Source organism: Accipiter gentilis, chromosome 3, assembly GCF_929443795.1.
Source record: "Accipiter gentilis chromosome 3, bAccGen1.1, whole genome shotgun sequence".
Classification (NCBI taxonomy): Eukaryota; Metazoa; Chordata; class Aves; order Accipitriformes; family Accipitridae; genus Astur; species Astur gentilis.
Window position 1 is genome coordinate 3,040,559 of NC_064882.1, and position 19,531 is coordinate 3,060,089.

Consider the following 19,531-nt stretch of genomic DNA (forward strand, 5'->3'; position numbering starts at 1 on the left):
GAAAAGAACAAACGTTAGCCATCTCAAGCTGTGCAACAAAGCGTGCCAGATGCACAGTCAACCCTTTGTAAAGGAGATACTAACTTCTGAGCAGCAGAAAACCATTATATCAAAGGTAAGCTTGTTTCGTATCTCGGTGGTGGTTTTTTTCCTCAGCATCTAGTTTCACCTTCAGATGTGGCAAGTAAAAACAATAGTGTCTATGTGTGTTACTTTGCCTTTTTGGCAATGCTTTCTACCTTCCCTTGTGTCACTGAGAAGGGTAACAGCAAGGGCTTTGTTTCCATGCACTGCTATTACAGTGACGGGCCTGTTCGAGGGTTATTTGTTGTATATGAAAGGAAATCATCTGGTTGCCATTGCCACCCCTTGTACGCTGAAGAATGCTGAGCCAAGTCTCCAATTTGCAAGTCTCACTACCACCACAGAAACCATCGTTTATCATTCCAGTCTCTCTCCACCCCACCCCCCACTTACTCTTGTTACGGGAAGACTGGTAGGAGATTTTGGTTTAAGAAAACATTCACTATGTCAGGAGCTGCTTTTGGAACAAACTGAATAATTAAGCAGAAAGCCATAAAACATCTAGTAGTACACTTCTGGTAGCTGTCACAGGTGTATTACAGACTAATGTACAAAAGAATACAAAAGGTTAGGGAAGTGCTAGCAGAGCAATAGTAATAATGATCCACAAAAATAATGTAATCATGCCGTTATCTGTTGTTAATTAGCTATATTTAATATACTAAGCAAAAACAGAAAGCATGCATGCTTGTTTTGCTTTAGGTATCTGAAAGATGGTGAAATGTACTTTGACAGAGCATTTGTTGTCTTGATGTGGATCGTTATTATTGAGGAGAAACTATAAACAAAAGAAAGAGAGACCAATGTAAACCATTCCTTGAACAAACTGAAACAAACAGGACTGTTGCTTTTGGGGGGATTAATGTGATCGTGAAAATTGAAGTCACTTACTATAAACATCCAACCTGGCAGTGCAAGACACAATCCCAGCCTCATTCTTGGCTGAAACGGTGTACCAGCCGGCATCCTCCTTTGTAGCTCCCTGAATAAGCAGGCAAATGTAGCCGTAGTTATCCTGGTGCATGCTAAACAAAAGAAAAGTAGAAAATGACTATTTAAATTGCAAAACAGCATAGACTGTTTTAAAATGTCATTATAAACCAACCCAATCCTAGTTACAGTTTAATTATAGTCCACTTTTAATTCATACGGAACTTCCTCTGAAATTAGCAAGTGGAAGATAAAACCTCGAATATGCTTGACAGTTTGGCAGTTTAATATCCTGTATTGAAAACTAAGAAACAAAAATGCATCAAGTAACTTCTCTTTCACAATTACAGATTAAGATATCTGGAAAACTGATTTAAGTAGTAGGGACTTACCCAGACTTTTTGGGGAAAGGATAAAAAAACTTGAGGAATGAAGTACTGAAATACATTTAGTTACTTAGAAGGACAGCAATAATTTATTAGTGTCATATCAGTGCTGAGTTCCTTTTCTTGCAATATATCATGAGTTTGCTTTTAAACATTCCTACAAAATATTATTGAACATTCAAGACAAGTTTGTAGATCTTAGAATATAAAATACTGAATTTCAGTTGCTTAACTACACAGCAGTGTTATGAATCAAGGTTTCTGCTGAGAAGCAGATAGCTTAACTTAGGAGCCTAGGTTTTTACCAGTAAATTTCTGTAAGTCTTAGTTCTAGAAAAGCTATTGCTCAACGTGCTTAAAGTGCAAAGATAGTTGTTTAAGTCCAAGGATGGAAAACAGAACTAACATTTTAATTCTGGCTTGGCCACGAGGCTGGCCACAAGTTTGAGTAAATATAATCAATTATTACAATAACTAGTTAATATTTATGAGCTGCTTTTCACACAAAGCATTCTTATGACCTTCTAGGTTTTCATTTGTGTTACCAGGATAAATTGTCATTGAAGTTATACATGGGGAGATAGGATTCTAAGTCAGTCTAACCTCACTCGGTCAGTGTTGTATGTGAGGGACTCGTTCTCCTTCTTCCAAAAAATCTGAGGAGATGGCTCCCCTGAGATTCGACACTCCAGTCGCACTGGGAATCCCTCAGTCACACCTGTGTTTTGTAGCTTCTCTATAAACACAGGTGCTTTGTGTACTTCCTTAGCTGTGAAAATAAAGATTGCAGTCACGTTGACACTAATGTATGAAAATGTAGCCTTTCTTTCAGCAACATGCTAAAAACCAGTAACGAAAAATCTTGTGGCAGGGAACTTAAGTGTTGTCTTCATTAATCGCAAAGTCCAATCCTGGTTCCTCTGAAGAAAACAGTCACATCAGCATTTTAATAGGGCAAAAGCGAGTGCTAATAGAGCTGAGTGAGTGGTTTCCCCCACTTCCCTGAAAAAATTGAAATGTGGAGCATGAAGACGAGATACACTGGCTGCACCATGCTTGTTAACAGTGCTCCTTCACAGTCCATAAAAGGATGGGCTTTTAATTACAGAAGGAACTGCTCTACCAGAAGGCTGGAATGGTGTTAGTCTAATATGCTGTGAAACGCACAAATCAATCACGGTAGATAGGGGTCTGCACAAATTGCCATTAAAAAAACCCCATTCAAGTAAATAGTCTGGTTTGTGGCCTCAACTGTGCGTCAGGACAACAGCCCTCTTTTCTTAACTGCACGCACAGAGGTTACATGCCAGTCAGCTTACACCACAACATAATACGAGTGTATCGCCTATAAATATACTATAGTTCTGTTACTGCCAGGTTTCCTTTTCTTAGCCCCACCCCTCAACCATGCCATTTGACGGCACTTACGTTTTCCTTTTTCACGTTACCCTCACAGTGCTGGGTGCGGAAGCTTAGCATGAAGATGTTACCTGCAACAATGAGCTCCAGGCTGAATGTATTTTCACCAGCTCGATTGCTGGCAATGCATGTGTAGATGCCAGCATCTCTGGCTGTGACTGGTTCTATGATCAAGGAGTGCACGCCGTTTTCACGCACCAGCATTTTGTGAGAACTATCGGGGCGAATTGGTCTTCCATTAAGTTGCCAGCTTAAATCTGGAGTTGGTAATCCACTAACCTTAAGTGTAAACAGAATAATGGGAAATAGTCTTAGCCATATAAAACACCAGAGGAGTCCTGACTTGTTACTTCAGAGAAGCTTGGGTTTGTTTGCTACTGCAGGTGTACCACAAGATTTAAAGATCTAATTCTGTCCTGAATTAGACATTGACTCAGTTGTGTTCATTCACTTACTTTCTGGCCAACTACCTGAATTCTGTGACGTCTTATGGGCATGACTGAAAAAAGATCAGTGTTTAGATATGCTAGAAGCTAAATAATAATACATTGCAAAACAAAAGGCAGGGTGATACCTTTTGTCTTTTTTATTGTTTGCTATTCAGGTAGAATGAGAAGATACTCCTTTCTAGATTAACTTCTTGTGGAAAAGTTGCAGACAAAAAGATGTTGGCTGACTAATTATTGAACTCTTAAGTGCTATTCCACTTAGATAGCACCGCCTGTGCTCGTTAGTGCTTCATCTGTATGAACAGGTCTTGTACTTTTGAAAGCCCTGCCATTTGCTGTGGGTACTGCTTGAAAACAAATAGCTTCTCCCAATATACCAGCATAAAGTAAACAGAATTCATCCAAGCCTTGATGAATTCTTTTAGGCAAAGTCATAAATCAAGATTATATTGTTTGAAACTTTAATGGGAGATCGAAACTCAAGTAGTAAAAGGACTTAAAATGGAGAAGCATGCTGTCTTTGTAGTGTGTACTGCCTCCCTCCACGCCGCAGCATAGCTGAATTCTAAAAACCAGTTTACTGTGAGCTGTAAGATTTGCCTGAAGCACTTTAATTGGAAGGGAAGCAAACTTGTATTGCCCACTTCCTCATAAGCGGTGATATTAATTAACCCATTGACAGTCGCTGAAACTGCCAATAGGTAAAATAGCTTTTGAAAAGAAACTGATTTGTTATTTGAGTCAGATAATGTTGCAGAAAGATGGCTGCTACCCTTTCTGTGATACTTGCCTTGCAGTCCATTCTGCACAGTTTTCCTTCTTGAACAGTCAGGTCTCCAGGAGCCTGCAGAAAATGAGGCCGGAAGAATCGTTCCTGAATTGGTTCATTTTCATCACCACTGTCCCTTGATCGAGATCGTGGTCTTAAAATAACATGAAATAAAGGTAAATTATTTTTTTTTCTCTGCTAAATCAGGAGAACCAAAATCACTTACAAGACTGCTTTGAATTTTAAATCACTTTTGACCTACACCATAATCACTTCATATTTACACATATACAGTGGTAGCATTTGGCTCAGACTGAGTTAATTATGACACTGTACTTAGTAATTCCTTTCATTTAATTCACATGTGGCAAAATATGTTCTAGAAAACAATCTTGCTACAGAGCAATTGCTTGTAATAATTTATTTATACATGATAGTACTTTTGTTTAGTCTTTAAATCACTGAAATACAAATAAAGTAAGTCGGTAGGCCTTAGCATATAGCTTCAGTCCCCCACTGCCAGTGTCCTGTGTACTTAATCCCTTCACTGTTGCTGATTACACCAGAAAGTGCAGGTACTGTTTGTTAATTATGTTTACCTTTCAGAAAATAACAGCAGCTAAAAGCTAACTCAGCTCCACTGAGAAGAGACTTTTCACATCGGACTTATTTTTCTTCTTCTCTTGTTCTGCATTACTGAAGACCATGCAGAAAATTCTGTGGATTGAAGGGCTGTGGATATTTATTCCTCATTTAACAGATTTTTTTGTTTTGAGATATTCTTGCACATTTTCAAAGCCACCAAATTGTGGTGTCAAAATAATGGGAATTTCTTTTGTGAGCAATAGGAAGAAAAACTTTGGTCATTAAATTGTTCTTCATACAGGTACTGTAAAAAGTTTAATAAAAAACAAAAATAAGGAAAAATAACTCCTATCCCCAGAAGCACTATCAATCACCTTAAGCTTCCACAATATAGTTTAATCCATTTTCAGGATTGGCCCGTTAATTTAATCTATCGAATCTTTTTCTAGATGGTTTCTCATTTAACGGGATTTTTTTCCAATTGAAATTAGCATTATTCCGTTTGTGTGACTTAGTAATCAAAGAAACTTGTAACTGAAACAGAATTTTAGATCAATTTTTGTCCTTGCCTGATCAGTTCCAGTGGATTCCCTCTGGAGCCAGCTACTGCCTGCAGTAACATCCTGTTGTAGTGAAGAGGAGCTATGCAAATATCCTCCAAGATAACTTTTATCAATGACACTTTACAGTGAAATTCTCTTTTCTGAATTCCATTTTCTGTTAACTTTTCCAGTGTTTCTGTTTTGGCCAGTGTCTGCAGTAGACGTGGCTATACTGTGTTTTCTACTGCCCAGGGGTTGTTTCTTTAGGTTAAAATAATTCATAAAAAAAAAGCTTCAAACCCCCAGCAGTTATTTGGAAAACAAGATGCTGTACTGCTGTAGGGAAGATAAACACTCTAGCTGCACACTGTTCCACTGAGGTAAAGTTTAATTAGAGTTGCCTGAACTTGGTTTACTTTGTCCTTCTCTGTTGTTGCTCTTCTCTCTGTTATTGCTCTGTTTGCATTCTGACCAGTCATCACTTTTGCTACAGTATTATCTGTCATAAATAGGTAAATTTTGACTTTTAATTATCATCACAGGCTTCCCACAGCTATAGCTAAAGGCAAATGTGTTGAGGGAAATCTAGCCCCTACTGCTTATTAATGTAGGAACGGATACTGCAATGTGGAACATAGACTGACATCTGACGTCATCTGACTGACTGACATGCGCTAAAAGCTCATGTAACTCTTCAGGTGCCTAAATCCAGGTCTTAGGCACCTAATTTTTTTGCCACTCAAACGTGCCTAAAGCTACTTCAGTAGCTCCTGCATTACAGCTCATAAGCAACACTGAGTTCTCGTGGGCGAGTTTCTAACCAATTTTGCCAACGTACCTGCCTCGTATGCATGTAGCTGGGAAGGAAGATGGATGGTAGTAAAGAAAAACTATACTCGTATCTTTTGGTAATTAGTTCTGCAAGACCAACTAGAAATGATGGTATCTAGTCAAGTGAGTGCTACTCAGTGCAAGCAACCCAAGCAAAATCTGTCTTCACATTAGATTCTGTTGATAAGATGCCAATAAAGTACAGGTAACTAGTGCTTCTTAATGTCTTGCAAGGCTGAGCCAAGCAGGTTAACTAGCACCACAGAAGCGTGAAAGTCCTGAAAGCCGCCATCTCACTGCTCCAGCTGCATAAAAAGGCAGCACTGGTCAAAACTGGGGGAAAAAAATTTACACCAAATGAAACAGAAAACACAAGAGACTAGGAGTTTGAGATCTTTTTTTCTGTTAGTATGCTCTTGAGTCGTGAAAACTAAGTTTTCAAATTACACATTTGAAAGGAAACCTAAATCAGCATGCTGTTTAGTCAGAAACAAATAATGCATTTCTTTCTACCTCTTTGTAAATTTATCTCTAAAATTGCAGACTACTTTTTAAGCCTTTACCTTGAGAGATGAAACTAGGGTTGTTTTAATTCTGAAACATTTTGTGGTTTTAAAGAAATAATGAAATGAGGAGAGCTAGGTACTTCAGATGTCTAGGAATGACAAATTGCAATAGACTGCAATACCCTTGGATTAGTTGTGAGTTCTTTAGAGTTGTGATGTGGGCATCAAATTGCAAAGACTAGTTTCAGCAACACTGACATCATGTACTAAGTGTGTCCAGGGGAGACTCCATGGGTTGGCATGGCGCAATGTGCTAGGAATTTCAGCGAGCAAGAAGCTGGGGAAGACTTTATGACTGACCATATGATAATGATCACTAATTGGGGATAAAGGAGATTAAGTTCAAATTAATCCTCTAATTGAGAGCAGGGGCAACAGGAATAGTTCTTTCTAAAATCTTTCTTAATCTCATGCATTTTAAGATGATTTATTCAGGACTCTGGCTGCAGTGCACGGCAAGACAGCTTAGGTGCTACAGTGTTGAGCACCATGACGTCTAAGGGATTGAGCCCAAGCTTTGTACACATCAGACAATTCAAATGTTTCGCCCCCACCCCCTGCCATGTAATGCTAAGAAGGTAATGTTTGTAAGTTAAGCAAATTGCAGAAAAATACATTAAAAATGAAATAACTACAGTGTTTTAAAATGTCTGTGATGTAGTGAAGATGACAAAACCCAGAGTTCTGTAAGAGATTAAAAATACTGCAGGAAAAAGCCAGTTGACAGTGTAACAAGTCATAAAGTGTAAAAATAATTACACTTGTAAAAAAAAAAAAAGTTTCGTTGCTCTCAAGCAGAAAAGCTTATAGAAATAATATTGTAATGCCACGGGAGTATTACTTACCAAAAGTATATGGCAATATATGTGGCAAATACTATAGTATATGGGGGAGCACAATAGTGTGGTACGTTAGGTTAGAAAAGCCAATGGTGGGAATCCGTCCTGGGAAGGTTTTACGTGCTCACATTTCATCAGTCTCCGGAAGAATGGGGTGATGGGATTAATGGGAAATGTCACTGAACAGAAATAGTATTGTGCTGAATGCTTAGCAGAAACAGACCTTCTGTAAGTAAAGGTATGAGGATGAGGCCTTCACATATGGCAATTTTATAGGAAATAAGAATCTGCAATAATTGACCTAATATTAATTAAACTGCTGTATGGAAATCACTTATTTAGAATTCATTACTCTACTGGACACCCAACCAAAACAATAGTGGCTGCCCAAGTGTTTGTCTCAATTAGAAGTTAAAATACCAGCCATAAGTGGCCTCAGACTTCAGTTGCATTTGGAGAGATTGAAAAAGGAGCCTCCCCAATACTGCCCAAGGGTTCTGCCGGTCACACAGAGAGAGAGAGAGAGACACCCACATTTTATCCTTCAGAAAGATGCAGAAGTGTCAGCTGCTCACTGCTCTCTTACCCATACGTATCTTCCTTTCTCCCGTCCCTGTTTTAAAAGATGTTCCCTCTTTCTCACCCAGTGTGCAATGACTAAGCTGAAACCTGACTCTTCATGGCAACTTTTCCCTTCAGGGATTAACGGACAATTTTGCTTTTTACCCATTATTTGCAGGTGTCAAGTGCCTTATTTCCTGGACAGGCTATGCCAAACAGACCCAGATTTTTTTGGGCTGTTCTCACAATGCAGTGATAGCAGGATATTCCCCTCCATAAGAAGTCTGAACTTTGGGCTTAACAGGCCTAAAGGTGAAGCATTAGAGGGGGAGCTGGTAGGACACCTCAGCGAGATGTTGGGAAATGCTTTCAGGACTGTGAGAAGCCCAGTTTGTTCCATGCAAGAGCAAGACTAATAAGATCTTCTAAAAAACCAACCTCACTTCCTAATACTTCCTAGTTACCAGAGGGGGTAAGACAGCCTGTTTTGCATGCAGCGGTTCTACAGTACATACTGCTACCACTACTAATTGTTACAGGAATCATTTCTTTATTGCACATTGACTATATGTATGTACGTTTTTTCTACATATTACAGTTAGGCAATATTGAGAGTCTATGGCCATTGTGACCATTAAGCAAAACATGTGCCTCATCACAGCAGAAACCGGACCCCTCATACTCCCTTGAAAGCAGTTCTGTTTGGGTAACCAAAATGAATTTTTTTGTATCGTCTAAAGATGTCTAAGCCATGCTAAATAGCCTCATAAATGCTTTGGGTAATGAAAAAAAAAAAAAAAAAAAAAAGTATTTGAAGGGAAAATTCCCTTATATGGTCCAACAACATAAACCAAAGCTTCGTATGTGAATAATTTTAAACTCACCAAAGATAAGTTTAATACTTCATTTCTGACTCATAATTCCTTATAAGAACCTGAACTGAAATCACTGAAATAGTAAAATATTTCTAATGTAAATCTAATAACCTTGTCTGGCATGCAATTATTTCTGCTGTTTCTTTAAATGAATATTTATTAAAAGCTGCAGAAATTACAGGTTTCTGGTAGAGTCCTAGTCAGGTGAGATATTTTAAAAAAACATCTAAGTGACAAGGTCTTTCCCAACAGCTGGTAGTGTAATTTGAGATAAGGAGCAAGTAGTGAACATGACAAAGAAAGGAGGAGACAGGCAAAATTAAAGATACTTAAAAGTCATGTAATTTCAGAGGTTGGTTATAATTCTGAGTGTGCAAGCTTTGCAGAAATTTTTAGACAGCAGAGGCACATTTCTTCCTGAATGCCATACTTTGAGCTTACCTTCTTAACTTCACATTCTTTATCTTATCGTAATAATCTTGCAAAACACTTATTACTAAAACAAACAAACAAAAAGCAGCAAATACCTTCTCATATGAGGCTGACCAGAGGGTGACCAAGGGCTGCGGCCTCTTTGATTTACAGCTTGAACCATCAGCCTGCCCGTGCAACTTACTCTTCCCTGTTAGGATGATGGGAGAGTAGAAACATTAAAATACTTAAAGCATATAATATTAATAAATGTTCAACCTGATCTTTTTGGTTTTGCCCACCTGTTACAGAGTCTGTAATACAATCTCTTTTTTCACTAAGTCATTGAAAAACATTTGTCAACATACCTTCTGATACTAAACTATTTTGTCAGCTTCCCATCTAACACAGAACAGACTGGAAGAATTGTGACTATAACACAGTCATGGTTAAAATGTTCCACCTGGAAGTTTTTCTTTAAAAAAAGATTATTAGTACCACTGGCAATTAAATCCTTAAACCAGTATATTGACTAAGTCATTGATGTGGGTGGGAGGTTTCTCTGTGTCTGGCAAGTGGACAGAAAGACTAGTTCAAGATCAGTCACTCTTGAAAATGGCACTTGGAAAGTGTTGAAAGTTAACAACAGAGCTTCTGCCTCCAAAGTGCATTGATCCACTTGGCCTGGTGGGGCCACAGCTCAAACAAAAAAAATCCATGAATGTAAAAAGCAAACCAATTGTACAAGTACTTAAAGGCTCCTCTTGGAAGAGCGAGCCTGGTTTGGGGGTACGAATCGCACCAAAGCACACAACTGCACTGCGGGACGTTGGAGATGGTTCAGCAGTCTTAGGTTATTTTCAGTGAATGATAAAGCTTTGAATAAAACATGGGATCTGTTGTATTTAATCCCTGGGTTTTGTTTTGCTTTGTTTCTTATGTCAAAATAAACTGTTTTGTTTTTTAAAAGACAGATGGTCCACCATAAGCACTAGATGTAACAAATTTCGGATGGGACTGCCTGCAGCCAGAACTGCTGACATCCAGGACTCAGCTGAATTCACCATGTAAGGGATAAAAGCATCTGGTGGTATTAATAAATATACATAATAGATACAAATATAACAGGTATATATAAAAATAATACTGTAGTAAAAGTTTATATACTTTTATATGACAATGTAATTTTAATAACTTTTCAAAAATGATAGTTTTAAATAGGTCTTTGATAACTGTATAGAAGATGTCCATCTGTGTCTCTGCCCCCTAGACTGGTAGCAGTAAGGCAACATCCACATCAGCTTTGCAGTGTATTTCAGTTCTAAGCTGTGAGCTCCACACTCAAGTCTTTCACCATAAAAGTGACAAATATTTTTGTCACAGTAATTCGGGGGTTGCAAATTGCTGTTCATTAACAACTGGTCAAAGCCCATTGAAAAACAATTTCACTGGGGTCACAGCAGCCTTCAAATGGCAATAACCTTCGTGTTACTGCTGGACTGTTAGAAATGAAGTTGCTGTGTCCCGCTTTTATTCCCATGACCCACTTAGTCCACAAGAAAAATACTTGTGTTAAAATAAGTCATTGTGCATGACTTGCAGCAATTTCTTAAGCAAAAGATTTTTTTGTGTTACAAGACCATTAGAAACATCTGGAACAAATACATTTCTATTTTAGGCACCACTGCATATTAATCTTTTTCTGGCAGGTGATGCATTCACACATTTTGGGAAAATTTCTGCGTTATCTCAATACCTGAAGGCATCACAAATAGAAACACAAAGAACAGTAAGGAATTTGGATAGGGAAGAAAAAGCAGGAAGCCAGAGATTTGGAAAAGTCATGGGATGAATGGGAAGGAAGCGATGAGTAGGAAGTAATTCATGAGAAGATGGCCTAGAAAATAAGGAAAATCCAGACTGAGGACTGGGTGCATTAGTGCAAAGAAGCAGAGAGAACAGGATAAAAGGGAAGAAGGTGAAAATAAGGACTCGAGCTGAGCACATCAGTTAAGGGATGTAACCTGTAACTAAAGGCCTAAAACAGGCAAGGTTTTCTGTTTTTCTAGGCCCAGGGTCAGTTTGCTCTGGATTAAGTTATATGGCAAAATTTACTGCAAACCCCAGAGGTGTGTTAGAACCTTAATTCCAGATCGCTGCACTTTACATCGCAGGCAATGGTGCCTGCCATATTAACCACCACGGATGATTTCCATGGCATGTCAACAAGTCACTTTACATACATAAATCCTGTAGTATTAGTCCAGATCATGAGATGGCATAAATTTGCAGAGCTCTAATGAACGGAATCCTTTGCTTTAAATCAATTTCTATCAGCTAAGACTATGCCTTTTTGCTTTGTAGCTTGGTGGTTCCAACAGCAATGACCAAAACACAGCAACAGCCTAGCATATAACTACCAGTCCATCAGAATGCTGATATAGGCTCCCTTATATTTACGTATTTCGCTTTTCTTAAGGAAGGGTTGCCAAATTTGCCTAAGTTTGTGATAGCTTTGAGATGTGGAGAACTTTCCATTAGAATTGAGGAAGCTATGCCAAAATTATTTCCACTCAGGATGACTTAAAAGAATTGGAATCCAGACCTCTGAGTGTGAAAGGCTAGTACATTAACTCATAGCCCTTCTTTGCCTCCATTGTACTGTTAAATGCATAGTAAAAGCAAGCAAATAGTGGAAGAGATAAGTATGTTTGCTTGGGAATTACACTGTAAAGAATGAATAAGGAAAGCATAGAATGGGCTTGGTGAAACAGACAGATGTTTTGTTTAGGGGAGCCAGAGGAGGATGCTTCTGGTTCTTCTCCAAAGAAGGGAAAAAAGCACAGACACAGGTTTTTGTCATTTAACAAAACTGCTTTTTCAATCCTCAAACTAGGAACAATAGAAAAAAGTCTCATTTTAGTACATCTAAAAACCCACTAACAAACTAGTGTCATCAATGACCAGAGCTGATAACCTAGTTCCCTGCTGTGTCACCAAATGAACTTTGTCCAGAGTAACAAATGCTAAAAAGTAGGCCCTAAATATGCTCATATGAGTTATTCGGGACAGAGTACAGTGCCAAAACACAAAGGCAATTTATTCACCAAGGTCTCTAAGATGTTTGGATCATGCGGTAACACTACATAGGGAAACTCTGTACATGCACCAACACAACACTTACAGGAAGATGAACAGAATTCACTTCCTACCTTAAGCATGTATGTATTTATTTATCATTTTTAAACCTACTGTGAATTTCCACAATTGAAATAGTACCATGTGCTATAATGCAATGGTCATCTATGTGTAAAAGCTCCCAGCTTGAAGAATTCCCTTGGCCTTATGCTATTTCTTTATTTCTGTTATCTGTGTATGTAGAAATACTACCTAGATTTAAGCACTGCAATTTGTAGATTCTAGCCTAAAACTGCTATTTGTATGTCATCCGTGTGTACAATCCCATACATTCACAAGCAGACTGCAATAGAGCAGGATTGACAGTTAAAGAGCAAGGCAAAAATGGCAGTGTCATGCTATGTAACCTAGCAACATTCATAACAGAGCACAACACTCCTGTTCAGATTAAACTCTGTCTCAATGATACTGTTTGTTACTTCACAGTGTGATTCTACTTGAAGGCCTGGTCTTGGCAAGATATCTGGTGCTACAGAAGAAAGTAATTCATTATATCCCTGAAGTTATGTTACTGCCTTCGTTTCTCATGTGCAAATGTTTCCCCTCAATTTGCTGTGCTGTAGGAAAAGTGGATTGAAAAAGTTACTTCAATAGGATGCGTGAACTGTAAATTTAAGTGATGTCCAGTGCGCTGGTGGGTTCCTGTTTTATGCGTCAGCTCTTGTATTGAGTCTGTGAAGAACAAATAATATTACAAAACCAGTAACACTCAGTGTTTCAGGAAAACATTGTTTAAGACTTTGGGATCAACACAGGAGAGCTCCCCTCTACATAGTAAGTGCTGGAACTTTTAGCCTTACAGAACTGCAATCGCTGCCTAATCTAAACATGTTGAGGTGTGATATACTCCTACTCATTTCAAAAAGTTGGCCTCAGTCAGTGAGTAGTGTCAACAGAAGAAAAATTAAATTGCTGGATTGGGTTATTTCTGCTGGTAAACTGGATTTTTTTTCTCCCTTCAGAGTACGTATGCTGTCCATGCTCAGTAAGGATATTGAGATGTTATCAGCTGAAACAAATGGCGGATGAGTGATTAAAAAACAACACCCCTCCCCTCTGAAACCTCAAACCATATAGAAAAAAACCCCTGCTGTTGAGTTGCTAATCTCTTGGAGATAGAAAGGTCCCACCCTACTGATGCAAGATGAAAACAGAAATCTAACTTACATACTTTATGGTGACTTCATCATTTAATTAAATCACGCATACGTAAGATGAGATAGTTTTCTGAAGATTTATGTCCAGAAGCAAGTTTGCTCTGGAACCAAACCTTCATTTACCTGTGGGTTAGCAGCCATAATAGTGTAATTCCCATCATCATCCAGGGTGGAGGCTGCAGTACGCAGTGAGCAAGTTCCATCAGGTTCTCTTTGAATTCGGTAGTGATCACTTCGTTTAGAAATTTGCTTCCCATCTTTAAACCAATAAATCTGCAGGAAAAAACAAGGCATGGCTGATAAGAGGTGGGTGTTCATTGTCATCATTTCTCAATTAATAGCACTAATGAAGCTTAACTGCTGAAAACCTTTCTGGTAAGCATTAAAAGAAAACCAGTTTGATCAACTAGTAAAAGTGCAGAACCTCACTCCATGAACCACTTTCACTGATGGACAAGTTAAAGATTAGCAATCTCTCAAAAAGATGGCAGCATGAACATTTACCGAAGAAATTTACAGGTGCATGAGGGCTGTACCCATCCCAAGCACAGAACAGCAGCTGAACATTTCAAGAACTGAAAATAAATGTCATTACAAAGAAAAGTTCTATTTCAGAGAAGACTACTAATTTCAATAACTAACATACTAATAATACTAATTTTAAGTGAAATAACTTGAATCTGAAGAAGTTGGAGAAGGAACGCTATTGCTCTCTTTTCAGAAAATAACATAAACCAAGGTAATTATAGGAATAATTAGTTCAACAACAAATAAAATAGAAGTAATGAGCTCACTGTTGAAACACCAGTTTTGTCTCACATCCATTATGCTGACTGGACTGAACCAAAAGAACAGAAGGGGATTCAGCCGCTCACGCTGGCCATGAACAGTTCAGTATGTGAATGGGCCAGCTCAGTACAATCGTATGATTGAAACCAACGGTGTCACCTCAATGTGACAGACGTCTACACAAACGGACAGCTTTACAAAGCAAGAGGAAATACTTCAGAGCAAGTCAGCACACAGATAGCCTTTAATAATTGTACGCCAGCACCAGTATAGTTCCAAGTTGTACAGAACAGTTACATTATCTATCAAATAGAGGTCTTTTCCATTACTTTTGATACATAATTTTATTCTCTGGCTGACCCAAGATCTACTTGCAGTGAGCCAAAAAAATGATGTATGCAGAATAATATCTTATAGTAATCCATAAATTACAGAAAAAACATGTATGTGTTTTTAATGCCTGAAATGTAAGGCGAAAAAAGATTCAAATATTTTGACCTAGCTTTGGGGGGTTTTGCTATATTTTAAAAGTAATATAAAACCCCAAACTGAAATCTGCTGGAATCAAAGAAAAAATGTGATGTATGCATGAAAACACACACAGGAATATGTGAAAAATTTTATACTAGGAGGGCTGTAGTCAGCTCCCCAAACCCATGTTTAAGTAGAATATTATTTACTTGTCATTTCTGAAGCATGTATTACTCTGTAACAAACATCAGTGGTGTTCAGCATTTCTTAAGTCGCTTGTGCAGAATACTACACAATTTCTACATGGTTAACTTGTACAAAGTATAACTGTATTTGTCCTGGTGGCATCACTGCTGGGACTATTTAGCACAAGGAAAACACACATTTTCCTCAGTCTAATTCTTGACGTGGGAATTTAGGTCTTACAGTGAGGAAAGGGTACTGGCTTTCCAGTAAAAATGAAGTGACAAAGCAAAGCACAATTCCTGATAGAGTTTAATATGCCAGGTTCTTCATACGTGTCAACATTTCAAAGCTCTAAATTCATTCACTTGGGGGGAAAAGTTAAGGATATACTTTTAAATTTCACAAAAAGACAATGGTGAATGTTTTGGAGGGAATGAGTGGAAATTTCCCTTAAAAATTAATTACCATGTATGGTTTTTATATTAACAAGCATTATGTGTAACTAGAAATGATTTCATTTCCTCAATAGCTGGTTATACTTGTTTCCCATTTTGTCTGTCAGCAGCCTTGCAGAGACTCTGTGGTGCTAACAAAAGATTTAGTCATGTCTTCTCATCTGCTGACAGAGCACTTACTGGAGATGCAGGAGATATTTGATCACTTATATACACATGCTAATGGATGCTGGTAACAACATAGCTGCAAAAAATGAGTTTTAACTTGCATGCTTTACATGTGTCATAATGTTGCTTGGAAATCTACTGCATTAAGTAGTAATTATTTAATAACAGTGCACTTATCAGAAATATCAGGAGACATGCCAGGAATTATTACATGGAAATACATGCAAATATTAACTAAACCAGCTATCCAGACATCATGCATATGTTGTCCAATACTCATTTCCACTAAGTTTAAAAACATTGGCATCACGGGGTTTTATACTTATGAGTAGTAAATTCTTAATATTACCTTTATCTGACATGGAGTTAATAAGTAAAACACTACCACTGCTGGAGACAATGGCCCTTGCAGTGAAGTATTTTCTTTCTAGGATACCTTTTAATAAATGGACCATTAAACTACGCAAGCACTGAGCACTGCATCTGGATTGCTTTTATTCATACCAGATTTTCAGAAACCAATGTGTAACGACTAGAAATACAATGGAATACACAGTACAAAAGGGGTTTTGATCTTGGGCAGCACAGGCATTTTTAATCACTATGAATTATATTCAGCTATGTGAAGAGCAAGCAGTACAAGGTTTATGCAACATTCACGTCTCAATTAACCTTTCATATAGTATTGTCCTAATTCTGAAGAGAAATATCCCTTAAAAAGAAGTATCCCACAATCCCTCCTGTATCACCACAGGTTCTCATTTTAATGAGAAAACAGTTTTACATTACACTGAAGGTTACAACAAAAGTAGACTCAGATTTAAAAAGTCATATTTATGAAGACAGAATTTGCACATCAGTATTCAATTTACATGGCATGTTCAGGGAAAAAAATAATCAAGGCAATAACCCTGCTTAGAAAAAGCCCTTGTAATGAATGCCAGATTTTAGAAACACTACAGTCCTTCCCAAAGCCATTCCTTGGCAGAGCTGACAGAACACTTAGAAGGGAGGAGCTTCAAGTTAGTAAATTATTTCCAGCTTTTCATTTGCCAAAGTAAAGAATTTATTCAGGGGCAACACTTCCAGCTTCAACAAATGACAGCAGAAGGGCAGCCCTCAGCCATCGAGCATTTCAAAATTGCTATCTTGACATGCTCCAGCAGATGAGGGGAAGATACATACAGCCTTTGACATTTGCAAAGCCCAGCTAACAAGTAGCCATCCAATAGGACTGAAATTGGTTCCATCCCAAGCAACTTAACAAATCGCACAAAGTATCTGCAGGTGAACGGAATAAAGGGTCATAGTCCCAGGTGCAAGAGCAAATCACTTCTTAATGTGCATGCTTTGACACTGCAGAAAAACAGAACATTGTATCTGAATCAGAGCGCATTCACATCAGGTACTCCTTTTACAATGCTGTGCTTTAGGGGAGGTACTAACAATGTGGTTTCTTGGCTGTGCAATCCCTAACGCCAAAACAAGGCAAGTGAGGGAAAGGAGACATCCTCTTTCATCTGTTTTACATCAGATTAAGATAACTGTGAAACTACACCTTAATTGAAAACTGTGAAAATTAGGGAATGGCTAAATTGACTAAGGCTGACTCATAATAGGTCATCCAGCAACCTAGTCATAAACCTCAGGCAAAAAGAGTACCTCTCCAGCACACTGCAGCTCTAACACCAACGAAACCGTTTGTCTTCTGCCCTTATTCAGCACAACAGACTCTTCTGTATGGTCATCTCAAAAGTAACACTGGACATCAAAGGTTTGGTTTCAGTCAGACTGGGCTAATCTCGGCGTGTGTCTTCAGTTTGAAGCAGGACTGCTTTTTTGACATGACTATACTGATCAGCCCCACTTACTTTGCAGTGCTTCACATCGTGTTGTGGTCTTGGAGCACAGAATTGGATTCCTTTCAGATGAAACTAAGCCAGAAAATGTGCTCCAAGAACACATCTAATGTGCTGCATCTGCTTCAGTCTGTGGGATGAGATTAGAGCTAGCCTGAAGTAAAACCTCCTGAAATGCATGCAGGGATGGTTATCTCATTCTACAGATTTGCTGATGGTTATCTCATTCTACAGATTTGCTTCTTCTGGTCTGCACTACTTGTTAATGTAGATGTGGCCATAGTTCTCTGTTGTTCTTTCTCTGCTACCTGAGAAAGTCCATTTTTCTTTTTACAGTTTGTGCAGTATCATACACCTATATCATTGGACATGTAAAGTCATTTGCATTTATCCCTGTTCAAAATCCTAAATACCTGTAAAACTTACACTAAATGAAAGATCTGGATGTGGCTGCTGCTGTGAAGATCTTATCTAAGAGATGAGGCATCTTTGATCTTGTCGAAGAAGAAAAGAGCCTCTATCCACAAGAGGTCACTGTAAGAACTGCAAGGACCTCATGGGGAAGATCCTGGCTTTGGCAAGGAAGTTGAAGAAGCTACTGCTGTTTGCCTGCTGCACAATGAGTCAGTCGATTGCCAAACAATTTTTGAAATGGTTAAACACAACCTACCAAAAGGAAGGCATTCTTCCAGACTACTGACATCATGCAACTTGTACTTTTACATCTGCTAAAAGGAAATGCTTCCCAAGCCCAACCCTCCTTCAGAAGCTCATCGTTAAAACCTCACCATCATGTCTCATCTTGCAGTTGGGATATATGGGAGCTTATGGTATTTTATTATGCCTTCTTCTAACTTTCATTAAAATTTAGTCTTGTTAGGGTGTGTAGATACAAACTCTGCAATGCTGAAGAATGCAGAGATACCATGCTGGCTCCTGAACCAGAAGCAGCATATTTTTGCATTAGGATGCTGTGCCTGAGATAATTAACCCATGTTAACCTGATCAGGTTGCTTTTGTGACTACTGCGCCAGCTCACGTGGGACTTTCTAGCGTTGCACCACATTCTGTGATACAGATGTACCCTGACAGTAATGCGGAAAATGACAGAAGTAAAATAATTCTAGGTAAAATAGTTGAGACGAAGTCTCAGGGGAGAGTAACTAAGAGCCAAAGCCTAGTATAAATCTAAATAATTCCAACAACGTCAAAAGAGATTTGACAGTTTATACCAGCTAGGAGTCTTTCTTGTAAGGAGACAATGTCTGCTGTTCCTATAACATACAGCCCATAGGAGCCAGGGGCTCACTGTAAGGTACTAATATAGAACACTTCAGAGCATTTCTAGAAATATTTACACTATTTTCTTACCTTTGGCTTTGGATTTCCTGCCACTTTGCATGTAAATGTGACTGGCATTCCCTCAAAGATTTTGTAATGCTTCAGCTTTATCTCAAAATATGGTGACATACTGTTATCAATAGGTTCATCTCCATGTTGCACCTCGTCATCCGATTCTTCCACAGGAGATCTCTCCAACCTGTATTCAATTTCACTGATCAATCTTTGCTCAAAGCTGGAGACTTTATACTCCTGTCAAACAAGAAATGTACATATTAGTGTCCAGCTTCAACACATTGCCCAGCAAGATGTGTTCCTAATGGTTGTTTTTTTTATTATTCTACTGATCTTTGACAATCCATTAAGGTTTTACATATAAAAGGAAACTGTATCTTGTTGAAGAAAACCACTATAATCTGTGCCTCCAATAACTTCCCTATGAAACAATGAAGACATCTGGTATGAGGCAAAAATTGTATTTCATGTTATCTTAAGGTCTAATTTATAAAGGAAAGGAAAGTCACTGGTTGCTTTCTTTCCATTTTTAAAAAAAGCCTATAAAAGTATTCTGAAGCAGTTCATAAAGACAAAAGAAACACACTAATATTTCCTTGAGGGTACAGGCAGATTTAGGGTGGCTTTTGTTTCCAGATGGCCAGA

The 19,531-nt window shown here is 38.3% G+C and overlaps 1 protein-coding gene and 1 long non-coding RNA gene across 4 annotated transcripts in view; one reads left to right on the forward strand and one right to left on the reverse strand.

The window, feature by feature from the left end:
• The window catches only part of PALLD (palladin, cytoskeletal associated protein), a 207,460-nt gene that overhangs the window by 1,749 nt on the left and 186,180 nt on the right, over positions 1 to 19,531 (reverse strand). For all 3 annotated transcript variants that reach the window (XM_049833465.1, XM_049833475.1, XM_049833481.1), the window contains 7 exons: positions 18,902 to 19,123; positions 13,726 to 13,875; positions 9,364 to 9,458; positions 4,059 to 4,191; positions 2,891 to 3,098; positions 2,004 to 2,169; positions 976 to 1,109 (listed from right to left, as the gene is read on the reverse strand). In XM_049833465.1, coding sequence (XP_049689422.1) covers positions 976 to 1,109; positions 2,004 to 2,169; positions 2,891 to 3,098; positions 4,059 to 4,191; positions 9,364 to 9,458; positions 13,726 to 13,875; positions 18,902 to 19,123 — 1,108 coding nt within the window. The remainder of the gene's footprint in view (positions 1 to 975; positions 1,110 to 2,003; positions 2,170 to 2,890; positions 3,099 to 4,058; positions 4,192 to 9,363; positions 9,459 to 13,725; positions 13,876 to 18,901; positions 19,124 to 19,531) is intronic.
• LOC126052886 (uncharacterized) lies at positions 3 to 13,011 on the forward strand. Its single transcript, XR_007510176.1, has 3 exons — positions 3 to 115; positions 10,218 to 10,314; positions 12,872 to 13,011. It is a non-coding gene; the product is annotated as an uncharacterized LOC126052886 (long non-coding RNA).